Source organism: Microcaecilia unicolor, chromosome 6, assembly GCF_901765095.1.
Source record: "Microcaecilia unicolor chromosome 6, aMicUni1.1, whole genome shotgun sequence".
NCBI lineage: Eukaryota > Metazoa > Chordata > Amphibia > Gymnophiona > Siphonopidae > Microcaecilia > Microcaecilia unicolor.
Genome location: NC_044036.1, coordinates 189,793,037 through 189,808,606, shown reverse-complemented (window position 1 = coordinate 189,808,606; position 15,570 = coordinate 189,793,037). Strand labels below are relative to the sequence as shown.

At 43.6% G+C, this 15,570-nt stretch overlaps 1 protein-coding gene across 1 annotated transcript in view; it reads left to right on the top strand.

The window, feature by feature from the left end:
- RBM6 (RNA binding motif protein 6) overlaps positions 1 to 15,570 on the top strand; it is a 631,054-nt gene that overhangs the window by 195,955 nt on the left and 419,529 nt on the right. Inside the window, 1 exon segment of the mRNA XM_030205417.1 lies at positions 1,962 to 2,035. Within this exon segment, the coding sequence (XP_030061277.1) occupies positions 1,962 to 2,035 (74 nt within the window).

The following is a 15,570-nucleotide window of genomic DNA, read 5'->3' as shown; positions in this document are numbered from 1 at the left end:
TGGTTCTTTATCATAATATCCTCTATGTCTTTGATGGAAATTCTAAACTGGATTCTGAAACACCCATTAAACTGAAAGCAAGGCTGCAGAGAAGGTTTAATCCTATGGTGAGTGTCAGCATAAAGTTTTTGTTGGCAGGGACTCCTACCTTTCTCTCTACAGCAGAATAGTTCTTTTTAGTCTGAGAGCAGTGTCTCCAAAGGATTATTTTTGCACATGCCATGACGGTAGTGATCCTCACTCCTAAGCCAGGGTTTGTGACAGTGTTTGCATTGCATCATGGGGCACTTGTGGATGCACAGGATATGATTTCAGAGCTAAATCATATGCAGTGAGAGAGCTAATGTGATATATACTGTATTAATATTGTTTTAAAATTTTATCAAGTTTAGTGCATTAAAGATCTGCACAGATGAAACATGGTTAGAGTTTAAAAACAAATCACAGAAAAGAAATAATTGCCCAGCACTAGAAGGATAACTTGAAGATTTTCTTGCCTTTTCTTACTATTCACAGGGGAAAGGGGAGGGATTAACACAAGCGCTGTCTGAGCCCCTGATATCCTGATTCTGTTCACAAGGAGGAATGTTTTGGAATAGTCATTCCTATATGCCTGGCCCAGTTTTGCATGGAAAACGGGATTGTGTTTGATTCCGTTTACATGGAATGCAGAAAGAAGGTTTGGGTCATAACTTTGCCCCTTTCTGGCTCTTGACAGGGAGGGTTCAGAGTTCCTGACTCTTGGTTTTCTGACATTGTATACACTTGCCATAATGCTGGGTCTTGGAAAAAGAAATTTCCAGAAGTCTTCAAGGCTTCTGTAGAAGCTTTAGGTTAAATACATAGCCAGCAGCTCATAGACAACGAAGTGAGGTTTGGAGTAACCTTCATTCAAATATATTTTTTTGTCACAGCGCCTATTTAATTTTAGGCAACCAGGAGCAGTGACTAAAAATCAGCCCTTAACCAGCTGACCCTTTCGAATTTTTTATAGTAGAGCTGTTAGTCATTTCTATTTCATGCAGGAGAAATTATATGAAACGTTCAATCCCTGTATAAAAATCATTGCTATGTTTATATGAGTGACAGAAAACTCTTCTTTGTACAACCAGCATTCAGAAGCAATTAAAATTGCTTTCATGAAAGAGAAACTGAAATTGGAGACACTGGCTTTTAAATTGTAGCTTAGCCTTTCACAGGAGATGTTTTTAAAATTGTTTACAGCTTTAACTAGTTCCTGTCAGTTCACAACTTGAGAATGCAGGTGTTTTTTCCTTTGTAAATGCTGCATTTACAAAATAGTAAAACACGCTGGAGGCAAAGTGTTTCGGAAAGGAGCTGCATGTGCCAGCACTTCAGTTTCAGCTGCTGAGCAGCAATATGCACCCCCTGAAAAGGCGCTGTGAATCTCTCAGGTAAAAGGTGAGATTTTATAGAAGCTTTTAGCAGTGCCGTAGCAGTGCGAGTATCACTAATGACAGCAATAGCATGTTGGGATTTAGCGGATCCTTGCATTATTTCATGAGTCATCACCAGTTGGATCCTAAGTGACTGCTGCCATAGCAGTGCGAGTATCACTAATAACAGTAATAGCATGTTGGGACTTGCACTAGCCATCTCCAGTTGGATCCAGTGTGTGATGTTCTTAATAAAGTCACTGATGATACTCGTATTAGCATGGCAGTTCCCAGAGGACAGATTTTTGCAGTGTGAGTTCTCTGCCTTGGTGGTAATCTCTGAAGCACTCCATGGCATTTAGTGAGCACAGCCATCTTTTTATATTGAGTTTCATTTATTTTCTTGGTAACTGAATTGTGAGGGCTAGTGAGATTACCAGAGTTGGGACTTGGGAAAGTGGGAAGAACGTTTTTTGCAATCTTGTGGGGGATAGAATGTGGATTTCTGTGTTTATAAGTATGGTACTAACACAACTCACATCTGTATTTGAATGCTGTCCCCAGGTTACAGCCATGGCTCCGTCTGCGTGGAGTTTTCCCTCTTGGAAGAGGCCATCGGATGCATGGAAGCCAACCAGGTTGCTTTATACTTCGGTCAAATGCTGCTGCAAGGGTTGTGATTTTTATTTTGAAGGAAGAGGGGAGGGAAAGAATCCACATTGATTTTCACATCCAGTGGTGCCAAAGTAAAATTTGTTTTTTGCAACTGCAGTACTACTGCTCCAAGGCTACAGTTATCCAGCAGTTGTATTTTCCAGCAGGACGTGCGGAAACTCGTTGTTAGTGATAGTGGTATATCTGGAGTTCTGGTTAGATTGCAAAGATGATAGTTGGAAGCAGGCAACAATTTTTTGTGTTTGGTGCATATGGAATCCTGCTTAGAGACAGCGTATGATTTGTCCTGGTGTTCAGTGAAGTATGTGATTAGGGAATCATTATACTGGCTAGTACTAAGGTTTTAGGCAAAGCATTTAGAAGCGGACACTTTCAAATAAGGCCGTTGAAATAATTTAATGCATTCTCAGGAAGCACTAAGGTTATGAAAACTACACGTGTTCAATGAGACTAGAATTGTAGCATAACAATAGAGCTGTCTTTCTATATTTGGATCACAGATTGTGAATAAATTTAACCAGATAAATTTGGTAATACACACTTCTTGGTGTTCTGTTACAGGTATAAATCACACCTTCATGAAGTTAATTTTCAAAGTAGTTTTCAAGGTTAAAAAAAAAAAGATTACTTGTGCAAATTGATCGTTTAAAATTGCCACTTTGTGTGTGAGGTAAAAAAGTGTATGTCTGGTTTCACAGCACACATACTTTGACCTGCATTTAAAGAAGGTGTTTCGGGGGGAGGAGTGAAAAATTCAAAGAGAGAGCAACAATGTGTGCACTTTTGTATTTTCAAAATTATGCGTGTTTCTAGTTGAAAAACATTCTTCGTAAAAAAAAAAAAAGGGTTCAAGTGTGTGTGAATAATTTTTTTTTTAAAGGAAGTTTTCAAAGTAAAGTATACACGCTTTTAATTTAAAAACTAATTACCTTTATAGAATTGCGCTTAACGCCAGTCTTTTCCCGAGCTCACTTTTGAGTGCCATTTACTGAATCTAGCCCACTATACAGAGAAAGTGTTGTTTGGGGGAATTTGTATGGATGAGGGCACTCGGTGTACCTGCTGAATTAGTATGATTTGGAATATACAGGGTGAGGCAAAAAAAAAAAAAAAAGCAACCTTGACAGTTTTTAACCATTTTCTCAGCAACCGCTTTGAATTTCAAGAAAAGTTCTGCATAATTTAGTCGTCATACTTACATATTACTATTAAACAAGATTTAATTATCTTAAGCTATGTTGATGTTACTAACATTTTGGCAATACTTAAAAAAATGTTTGAGCTAAAACACAGTAAAATAACATCATTCAAACGATACAATTCACAATGTGTCAGAATTTTGCAGTCAGCGAGAAGGTTCAGTGTGTCCACCCCCAGTTTTAACACAGGCCTTCAGTCACTTTGGGAAGTTCATAACAGCCTTTTCAGTTGGTCTCTGTGGGAGGCTGTCCAAGATCATCTGCAGCGCTTCCTTGAGTTCAGTGATTGTTTGCGGCTTTGGGAAGAGCTTAGCAGAGATTGGGTGGCAACGCTGGTAATTGGGAAGCAAAACCAGTGCTGGGCAGACTTCTATAGTCTACGCCCTGATCGTTACTGAATAGATGTGGAAGGGCTGGAGTGTAAATTTTAAGGTGCTTCGACGTTAGCTTCAGAACTTTTAGAACAAGAACAGTGCTGGGCAGACTTCTATGGTCTGTGTCCTGAGAATGGCAAGGACAAATCAAACTTGGGTATACGTATAAAGTATCTCATACCATGTAAAATGAGTTTATCTTGTTGGGCAGACTAGATTGGCCATTCAGGTTTTTATCTGCCGTTATTTACTATGTTACTATATATATGTTACAGTGTTCCCAAGTAAAATGTATCTTTGGACTTTAGAGCTATGTGTGGGCATCATGAAAATTGCCTCCATTTCAACAGTAGCAGCAATTGCATTTACTTTTTGCAGATTTAAGGAGGATGAGTTAGTTGCACAAGTGGGTAGCATCATCTCTGTCACTGACGCATTCCTTCAGAGGCAACAGAAGAGTCTGAAAATCTTTCTTTGATATGCATGGGGCCTCATACCCTGCTGCCACCACCAAATTTGATGCACTGTGTTCTTATTTTTTTTCTCTTTTTACTACTACTACTTATTTCTATAGCGCTACCGGACGTATGCAGTGCTTCACACTTGCACATGGAGAGACAGTTCCTGCTCAATAGAGTTTACAATCTAAATATGACAGACAAGACAAGTAAGGGATAAGGGTTAGGACAGACAGCACATATCAGGGATATGTGGACTTCAATGGATGCAGTTATTTTACTCAAATTCTGGTTATGATGCAGACCATGTCACACGTGTGGCTCATTTTACTCCTTAGTCAAATTTTAAAGTACTTACATAAGTTTTTCTTTTCAGTGACTGGTTCTAGGCCTTCGGATAATAGTTGTCAGTTTCCTGGTGAGGCTTTTGCCATGATCTCAGTCAGCTTTCCATTTTTGGGTGCTATTTCTTCATTTGATTATTTACTCTTGTTTTCTTTGCAGTGGCAGAGAAGAAAGCCAGTGATGCTTGATTAGCAACTATAAGATTTCCAAGTCTGTTGCTTGAATATGTTGCCTGGATTTAAGAATTAGATCCCAAACGGGTCATTTACTAATGTGATCTGCTCAGGTCCCTTTGGCAAATAAGCAAGATAATGTCTAGGGGGTCCTTTAGTAACAAAATTTGCCAAGTGTGATATCTGCTCAAAGATGTCATCAAATTCTGAAGACTAGAAACTGAGAAACAGTGAAAATGATGGCACATAAACAACATGGCATATCCAGTCTGCCCATCCAAACAATTTACTAATCTCTACTATCATTTCTTCTCCCTTAGAGAGCCTCTGTGCTTGTCCTATGCTTTCTTGAATTTATATACAGTCTTCGTCTCCACCAACTCCACTGGGAGGTAGTTCCACACATCCACCACCCTTTCCAAAAAGAAGTATTTCCTCTAAGATTAACTTCAGTCTAAGCCAGAGTTTCCTTTTCAATTGAAAGAAGCCCACCTCCTGTACATTTATGCCATGGATGTATTTAGATGTATTTAAATGTGTCTCTCATATCTCTCCTCTTCTGCCTTACTTCCAAAAGTACACATATTGAGATATTATTTAGGTCTGGATTAACGGACAGTGGCTTCTTAGGACTGGAAGGCCTGCATTTACCATCAGAACTCTCTCAGAGATGCTAGTTTCTGTCCTTATCCCTATGCCAGCAACATCAACCTCAAGACACAAAACTGGAGTTCCCTGGTGAGAAAGCTTCAAATACTGGGAGGTGCTTGAGGTGTGACCAGGCACTCCTCGATATCATCATCTATACCTAAATGAATGGGGTGGTGGCTTCTGCGGAGTCACACTAAGGGCATGCTAAAGGGGCAGGTCTTTTCCCTTTATAAGGATCTTCGGGAGAACATTGAGATAGAATAAAAACACCCCGGTGTTACTTATAACATTGGAGAGATTTAGTAGATGGTTTGTTGGATAATTTATACTTTGAGAATAGTGGGAATTTGGGGTTTAGTTGTGTGTCGGTTGTAGTTGATATGGGGGGGGGGGGGGATTTGGGGCAATATCTGGAAGGGAGGAAGAATTTAGAGAATTAGGTGTTAAGATGTGAGGAAGTAGAATATTTGCAAAGGTTAGTAAGGGCAATCTGATTACTGAGTTAGCTTGAACTTTTTGCCACAACCTATAACATTAACAGATGGCCTCTAGAAGGTACAGCAGGACCCAGTTTAATCTTCAGTCCCGCCCACCCCTAGCACAACTCTTCATTTATAATCAGTTATTCTAATTTGGATAACAAACAAGTGCTCTTACAGAGTTTTAATTACATTTCATTAGTTTCTAAGAAGAAATCACTAATGCTGCAGCAAGACTACTGGAAGGTTGCAAGCGACGTGACCACATAACACCATTTTTGCAAAAACTTCATTGGCTACCAGTACAATACAGGGCTAAATTTAAAATTTTGTCTGATCTTCAAGGCCCTTAAAAGAAATGGCCTCGAGTCCCTGAAGAATTGGATGATCCTCTACACACCTCCAAGGACGCTAAGATCCTCCCAAGGACTCTTATCATTTACAGCACCCTCTCCAAAAAGGCATTATAAGATGTGATACACGCAAGCGAGCCTTCTCTGGAGTAGCCCCCACACTCTAGAATGCACTCCCTAAAAGGTTCCACTTAACACAAGACTATCTCTACTTCAGGATGCAGGTGAAAGCTTGGCTCTTCAACCAGGCCTTTAATAGAAGAAGTAACTAACTTGTTAGTCTCACACACATACAAGGAGTGACACAGGCTGCACATACTGCATCAGAACATGTATATCCACTCCTACCCTAGCTGAGATAACATTTAACCATCTCTCTAACCTCATGTGCACTTTTCTTTAAATTAGTCATCTTATTTTCTACCTCCTCTTACTCTCTTACCTATCTATTTGTTCCATCTCTCTGATGTGCAACTTTCCTTAAATTAGTCATGTTACTTTCTAACTCTTCTTACTCTTTTACCTATATGTATGCTCCACCTTTGCTTATACCCTACACTGTCAATTAAAATGTTCTATTACATATTGTGTTGACATCGTAAGTAGTATACTATGCCATACTTTATATTGTTATTTGAATATTTTTGCTGCTGTAATTCTGTTGCTCATACTTGATTTATTCTTATTGTACACCGCCTTGAGTGAATTCCTTCAAAGAGGCAGTAAATAAATCCTAATAAACAAATAATTCATTCAATCTATCATATAAGCTAAAGACTTATTTATATTAGACTAATATCGTTAATGCCTCAGCAAGTTTTAAGTTATTGAAAATCTCAAAAATACTAAGTTGGAGACTGCAGTTCAACATACCACAACGATCAATAACTGTTACTACAAACATCACTCACCACTCCACCTCATACTCTGAAAGACTTCTTTCTATACCTGTTTGCTTAACTTTAGGATGTTACCCTATTGTTTAACTTTATTATTTATTTGTTTATTGCATTTGTATCCCACATTTTCCCACCTCTTTGCAGGCTCAATGTGGCTTACAATATATCATGGACAGTGGAAATAAGAAGAGAATGGACATTTGGTATTACAGAAGGATTTTGGGTTGCATGGTAATGGAATACATGATAGTAATATAACAGAAGGCATTATTAAACATTTCTGGATATATGTGGGGAGTTTCACATGTGTTGATCTTTGTGGTATATCTTGTCAAGAGATGGGTCTTCAGTAGTTTACGGAAGTCGGTCAGTTCATAGGTTGCTTTTAGGTTGCGTGGCAGCATGTTATACTATTCTCTATGTAACACCAATTGTAATTTCTACTCTAGAATGGTGAATGCCATAATGGAGCGTTGTAAGCCACATTGAGCCTGCAAATAGGTGGGAAAATGTGGGATACAAATGCAATAAATAAATAACAGCAAGAGGGATGCTATTCAGTCTTTTGCATTGAGTGTCACATGTATGATTATCTCCCAGTTGGTGAGTGGTTATATATATCTACTATAATAAAACTCACCCTCAACGTTCTGAGGACACTGACATCAGTGAAGCCAAGCTCTGACTTCCTTCAAGAAGGTTCGAAGGTTCGTGGTGGTGAAGCCACCAAAATCGCTCCGGGCCCTGCCCTCGAGGGCGGAGCACTGGCAGAACAATGAAGGGGTTGGCAGGGAGGGAGGCAGGGAGGCCCGGGGGGGGGGGGGAGGTGAGAAATCGCTCTGGGCCCCGCCCTCAAGGGCAGAGTAATGGCAGAACAACGAAGGGGTTGGCAGGGAGGGAGGCAGGGAGGTGGGCGGTGGGAAATAGCTCCGGGCCCCGCCTTCGAGGGCGGAGCAATGGCAGAACAACGAAGGGGTTGGCAGGGAGGGAGGTGGGGGGGGGGTGGGAAATCGCTTCGGGCCCCGCCCTCGCATCAAACGTCATGACATTGGGGGCGGAGCAATGCCAGAACAACGAAGGGGTTGGCCAGGTAGGGAGGGAGGTGGTTGTTGGCGATGAAAACCTTGCTAGCGCCCGTTTCATTTTCTCTGAAACGGGCTTCTTTTACTAGTGTATATATAAAAGGCAGAATTAAAGTTAACTGAGATTATAACATCCACAAAGGAATACCTGAAGAAAGAGCTAATGGGCTGGGAGGACATATGAGAAGTGGAAAGGCAGTGGTCCAGGCTGAAAGAAGCTATAAATATGGCTACAAACCTTTATGTAAGGATAGTAAATAAAAGCAAGAGAAAAAGGAAGCCAATATAGTTCTCCAAGCAAGTGGCTGAGAAAATAAAGGCTAAAGATATTCATGTAATACAGAAAAACTCAAGAAGAGGAGCACAGAGAGGAATACCGGATAAAACTGAAAGAAGCCAAGAGAGAGATTTCTTGCGAAAACGTGAGTGGAAGAACAAATGGCTAGAAATTTAAACAGGGGGTGACTACATTTTTTCAGGTATGTTAGTGAAAAGAGGAAGACTAAAAATGGAATTGTGAGACTGAAAGATGCTGCGAACCGCTATGTGGAGGATGATGAAGAAAAAGCAAATATGCTAAACAAATACTTCTGTTTTCATGGAATAAAATCTTGGAGAAGGACTGGCAAAAGTACGTATAAGAATGGAGCGGATATAGCACTGTTCATGGAAGAGAGTGTTTGTTTATGAACAACTTGAAAATCTAAAGTTGGACAAAGCCATGGGGCTGGATGTGATCTGAAGGAGCTCAGAGAGGTTCTGGCAGGTCCTTTTAAGGACTTGTTTAATAAATCCTTGGAGACGGGTGAGGTTCCGTGGGATTGGAGAAGAACAGATGTGGTCCCTTTTCACAAAACTGGTGACGAAGAAGCTGAAAACTACTGACTGGTAAGCCTCACTTCGGTTACTGAAAAAGTAATGGAAGCGATACTTAGGAAAGGATAGTTCTCCGAGGACAAGCAGGCTGCTTGTTCTCACGATTGGGTGACATCCATGGCAGCCCCAGGAACGGAAATCATCCTAGCAACAAAAGTTTGCTAGAGCCTTTGAGTGCGCGGGGCCATCTTCCCGCCTGTTGCGTGAGAGTCCCGCTTCAGCTCTTTTTTTTATCCGCGGTAGAGAGTGGCTGTTTGCGGTCTGTCTCCGTGCCCCTGAAAGAGCCTTCGCGTAATTTTTCACTTTTTCGTTTCCTTTTTCCTCATTTTCTTTTCTTTTACGTTGTATTCCTTAAATAAAAAAAAAAAGACCCTTATTTCTAAGTTTTGGTCCTTGTAAGTTTTCTTTCGCTCCCACGTACGCGTTTCTCTCATTTTTGTGCCTTTATTTTTTCGCACCATCGAGAATTTTGATTTCGCCGCCACTATTTTTCTGTCCATGTCATCGAGGACGCCCACCGGCTGCAAGAAGTGTACTCGGTGCAACCGGGCGATCTCAGGTACTGACCTTCACGCGTGGTGTCTTCAGTGCCTTGTGCCCGACCACCGCCCAGACACATGGAAGTTGTGTCTTAGCTTGAAAAAGTGGACACAGGTGTCAAGACAAGCTCTTCAGGATTGTCTTTTCAGAGCTTCGCCCAGTTCTTCGGCGTCGACATCGATACCGCAGTCGGCAGTGTCGATACCGGCACCGGAGATGGCATCGACCTCGGGAGCGTAGGTAATGGCTGTCCGGAGACCACATGATGGGAGCAGTGAGCCATCGAGTGGGGCTCCACCTGCCTTGAAGACTCCTGCTGTGCAGGCCCCACGGGACCGACCACTCTCGGACCCGACCCCGAGGAGGCGTGTGGATTCCATGTCCTCCTTGTCAGTACCGAGGAGTATTGATGACGTGCATTGAGCGAAGGCGAAGAAGGATCGTCATCGATTTCATAAGCGTGGTACCGGGAGCTCCGAGGCGTCAAAGGATTCAGCACCCATGAATCGCCAACGCCGGGAGCAGTGAGCACCCTCCATTCAGGAGGTGTCGGTCTTCGGACAGCTCGGTATCGCCTCCTCAACCTCAACAGATTCTGGACCTGGTTCTTGCACCGACACAGCAGCCTTGCTCGACAGCGACTCTGGACAAGCGCATCTGAGCCATTCTCCCAGGTTTCTGGAAGGGTTGCTGCGTCAGCCTGATCCGGTGCCGGGGGTGCTTGCACCTTCGGCACCATTGCTGGAAGCGGCAACTGGCTCTGGCCCCGTGGTGAGGTCTCCGACGCCGGTACCGCTTGCGGCATCGACGTCGGCAGCCACACAGGTCGACTCCCCATCGACATCGATGGAGGGAGCTTAATCGGCACCGCCATCGGGGACATGGTTCCTCGGGGTTGAGACGGGCCCGGTTTCTGACTGCAATTCAAGAACTCTTGTCCGATACAGAAGAGGATGCCTCGTGGGATGAGGGAGAAGATCCCAGATATTTCTCTTCCGAGGAGTCTTGTGGTCTTCCCTCTGATCCTACTCTTTCGCCAGAAAGAAAGCTTTCTCCTCTGGAGAGTCTTTCTTTCTCTTCATTTGTCCGGGAAATGTCTGTGGCTATTCCCTTCCCTGTGGTAACTGACGGAGGAGCCCAGGACTGAGATGCTCGAAGTCCTTGACAATCCTTCGCCACCTACGGAATCGTCCACTGTTCCCCTGCATAATGTCCTTAAAGAGACATTGCTGAGGAACTGGAGGAAACCACAAACTAACCCCACCATCCCTAAAAAAGCTGAGTCCCAATATCAGATTCATGTAGAACCTGAGTTGATGAAGTCGCAGTTACCTCATGACTCTATGGTTGTGGATTCCGCTCTCAAGAGGGCCAGGAGTACTAGAGATTTCGTCTTGGCGCCCCTGGGGTGGGAATCTAGGACTTTTGACTCGTTTGGGAGAAAGGCCTATCAGTCCTCTATGCTCGTGTCCAAGATTCAGTCATACCAGCTCTACATGAGCATCCACATGTGGAACAATGTAAAGCAACTGGCGGACTTGGTGGACAAGCTCCCTGTGGAGCAAGCCAGGCCTTTTCAGGAGGTGGTCAGGCAGCTGAAGGCGTGTCATAAATTCCTGTCAAGGGGTGCTTACGACTCTTTTGATGTTGCATCCAGAGCCGCTGCTCAAGGTATAGTGATGCGCAGACTCTCATGACTGCATGCCTCTGACCTGGACAATCGAGTCCAGCAGCAGCTTGCGGATGTCTGTTGCCGGGGGGGGGGGGGGGGGGGGGGATAATAATTTTGCGAGAAAGTCGAGCAGGTGGTCGAACAGCTCCACCAGCGGGAAACCGCTATGGAAAATCTCTCCTGCCGGGCGCCTTCAGCTTCTACCTTTCCGGGGAAGAAGGAGGGCTCCCTATGCCTACAATAGGTGTAGGTACAATCCTCCTCCTCAACAGCCTTCTCAGGCTCAGCCCCAGCGCACTTGTTCGCGTCAACAGTGTGCACCCAGACAGGCCCCTGCAGCTCCCCAGCAAAAGCAAGGGACGGGCTTTTGCCTGGTTCCAGCTGAGCATAGCTGCTATCAAAGTGTCTGTGCCGGACGATCCACTGGTCGGAGGGAGGTTAAAATTTTTTCACCAAAGGTGGCCTCTTGTAATCTCCGATCGGTGGGTTCTCCAAATAGTCCGGTTAGGATACTCCCTCAATTTGATCTCCAAACCTCCAAATTGCCCACCGGGAGCTCAGTCCTTCAGCTTCCACCACAAGCAGGTACTTGCAGAGGAACTCTCCGCCCTTCTCAGCGCCAATGCGGTCGAGCCTGTTCCACCAGGGCAGGAAGGGCTGGCACTCTATTCCAGGTACTTCCTTGTGCAAAAGAAAACAGGAGGGATGCGTCCCATCATAGACCTAAGGGCCCTGGACAAATACCTGGTCCGAGAAACGTTCAGGATGGTTTCCCTGGGCACTGCTTTATGGCACTGCTTTATGGCACTGCTATATCAGCCTGCTTGTCCTTGGAGAAAATGAAGATAGTTCTCCGAGGACAAACAGGCTGATATACTCACATTATTATTATTATGTTTAAATGTGTTTATTAAAGGACAAAATAGTACAGTTTGTAGGGCTATACTCAAAATACATTTAAAGAATATTAACTACAAAACATACAATTGATAGCCTCCAATAGTTTCGCCAGTTTTCTCTTACTTTGAATCTCCCTGTTTCCTCCCATCTGCCCCCCTCCCCTCCCTCCCGTCCCTCCCGTCTCTAAAGAGCAATTATGGATACGGAGGTAAAGAGTTACTATCCAACTTAGCCTCTTATGGAGCTATCACACACAAAACTTATGTCTGATTTACAAAACCTGTCAGTGCTTCTAAATCAGGCCATGTCGGTTATCTTCCAGGGTCATTCCCTTTTAAAATTCTTAATATCTAGGGCTTCGAGGATTCTAGGCAAGCACCTCATTAATTTTCACTTTTTCTCTTACAGCATTTCCCGCTGCTACCACGTTAGGGCAAACACCTCCATTCAACCTTTAAGAATTCAAAATCCTACTTCTAGCCACCTCTGTTAATGAGTCCCAAAAGGGTGCCCATGTTTGGCAAAAAGACTCTCCTCTGGGTGAGGCCAGGTCGCCCACCGCTCTACGTTCCAAAGAGCACAAAAAAATCATTCTCGCTCGCCATTGAGACAGGGTTGGTGAGTCTGGTGTTATCCATAGTTGCAAGATAACCTTCTTACCCAGTAAAACCGTTTTTTTAAGAAACGGGCGCAACCCTTTAGGTGGTCTTTGTACCAAGTGAAATTTATGGAATAGTAGCTGAGGCTTTTTCCGCCATGTAACCCTCCACATTTCCGACACATGACAACACACTTGCGTCCAAAATCTGGCTATTCGGGGGCAAGCCCAGAACATGTGACCTAGCCCAGCTGGAGAGTGACCACACTTCTTACATCTATCTTCCTGACCCACCTGCGCCCTCCATGCTCTATGTGGAGAAAAAAACATTCGAGACAGGAATTTATAAGCCGTCTCCTGCAGCGCCACGCTTTCAGAGATTTTGGATAAGTCCAGAAAGCATGCCCTCAAGTGATCAGATTTAACATTCACTGGTAGGTCTTTATTCCATTGCATTGCCAATTGTTCGTAATCAATCTCACCTAATTGCTCACGTAGTTCCGAATGGTAATATTTTAAGGGGACAGACCCTTGAGCATCCAAAGCTAAAAGAGACATCAGGCGACTCCATATTTGGGGACTCAAACGTGCGGGTGGGATAGATCGTAAATAATGTCTTAGTTGGAAGGAGGCAAAAAAATCTTTTCTAAGTATACCAAATTCTCTGTCTAATTCTTCAGTAGTTTTTAAAATACCCTCTTCTGAGTATAAGTGATGTATGTAGCTAATCCCCCGTGCTTCCCATTCTAAGAAAAGTTTAGCCGAGCTCCCCGGGGGGAAGTGGTTGTTGCCTCTTATCGGCAATAGTGGAGTGTAAGTTGTAGAAAAAACAAATTTACGGCCCAGCCAACGCCAGGTTTGTCTTATTGGGGACACCACTGATGTGAAATACCGGGGTGTATTTACTGCCCCTGGCGTAGCATGCAGCCATGCACTGAAATGTCGGGGGGAAAACACCATGGTCTCTATACTAGTACACGAAAAGTAACTAGTGCCACGAAACCAATCAGAAAGGTGGCGCATATTACTAGCCACAGAGAATAACTTGAGATTTAAGAGTCCCAATCCCCCCTTAGCTCTAGAAAGATATAATTTAGAGACTGGCAACCTTGGCCTCCTCCCCTGCCATAAATATTTGGTCATTACCCTCGTCAACATCTGATCTTCCTTATGTTTAAGAAACAAAGGCAGTACTTGCAATACATAAACCCATTTTGGGACCAGAATCATGTTATAGAGGGCTATCCGCCCCATCAAGGATAGGGGTAAAGTCGTCCATGTCTGCAGAGTCTGTCTAGTTTTCAGTTTAAGGGGTTCTATGTTTTGGCTATATAGGGTGTTCAGATCGGCTGTCAGCCATATGCCAAGATACTTCAATTTATCCTCTGCCCATGTTAATGGAAATGCCCCTTCCCAGGTCGAACGTATCCGTGTCTGGACTGGCAGAGCCATAGACTTACTCCTATTCAGGGCAAGGCCCGAGTAGAAGCCAAACTCCTCCAGGGTTCCAAATAAGTACAGGAGAGAGGATTGGGGTTTTGTCAAAGTTACTAGTATATCATCTGCAAAAGCTAAAGTTTTGAGCTCCTGCGAGTGTAATTTAATCCCGTGTACATCTGGGTCCCTTTGAATAGTGCATAACAATGGTTCAAGGTATAACAAAAATAAGAGTGGTGAGAGTGGGCAACCCTGTCTCGTGCCACATGCTATTGTAAAGGGGTTTGATTTCATACCATTAATCAATAATGACGCTTTCGGATTAGTGTATAGCGTTACGATAGCGTTAAATATCCACCCTCGGATGCCAATATAATCAAGGACAGAAAAAAGGTAATCCCATCTCACCTTGTCAAAAGCCTTTTCGGCGTCTAAGCTAACTAGCAGCAATGGTTCATTCTTGGTAAGACTCTGTGCAATGGCTAAACAGGCCTTCCTGACATTGTGACAAGGGTGTCTACCCCGCACAAACCCCACTTGACCTTCTCCCACTAATTTTGGTATTAAAGGGGATAAACGTTCCGAGATGATCTTCGCTAAGATCTTTAAATCAACATTTATAAGAGATATAGGTCTATATGAACCTGGATTTTCTGGTGGTTTGCCCTCTTTTGGAATTAGGGTTATCAAGGCTTCATTAGACTCTCGCCTAAATCCCCCACATTCAATGGATTCCTCAAAAAAATCAAGAAGCGGGCCACCCACTTGTGGGAAAAGCAATTGATAGTACTCAGCACCAAATCCATCCGGACCCGGGGCCGACCCACGTTTTAATGATTTCACTACTCTTTGCAGCTCCTTGGCCCTTATAGGCATATTTAATTGTTCTAGCACTTCAGGGTTCAGACGTGGCATTCCAGAGTCTGCCAAGTAGTCTGTTATGGATGGGCCGAGCGGTGCCTCCGGGGCTTTGTATAGGTTTGCATAATATTGTTCCAATAATCTCACTACTTCCTCTGGGTTATTTATTTGTCTACCCTCTGCATCTCGAAGTGTTGGTATAAACCTATTTCCTCCCCAGGTCTTATTAAGGCGGGCCAACAATTTCCCAGATTTATTACCATGTTTGTGGAAAGAGAAAGATCTATAAAAAAATTGTTTCTTTGTTCTCTCATGGATCATTGTGTTAAGGGCTGCCAGAGAGGCCAGCATCACTTCCTTGGACTCTTTCGAGGGGTGTGCTATGTGTGCCCGTTTCGCTGCTTGATACGCTACTTCTAATTGTTTCACTCCCTTTGCCAATCTCTTTGAACGAGCACACATATAAGCGATTATATCCCCACGAATCACTGCTTTGGAGGTCTCCCAGAACAATCTAGCTTCCCCCGCATGGCCCCCATTCGTATCAAGGAAATAAGACCATCTTTGTTTCAAATAATCCTGGAAGTCTGCGTCCTCTGCC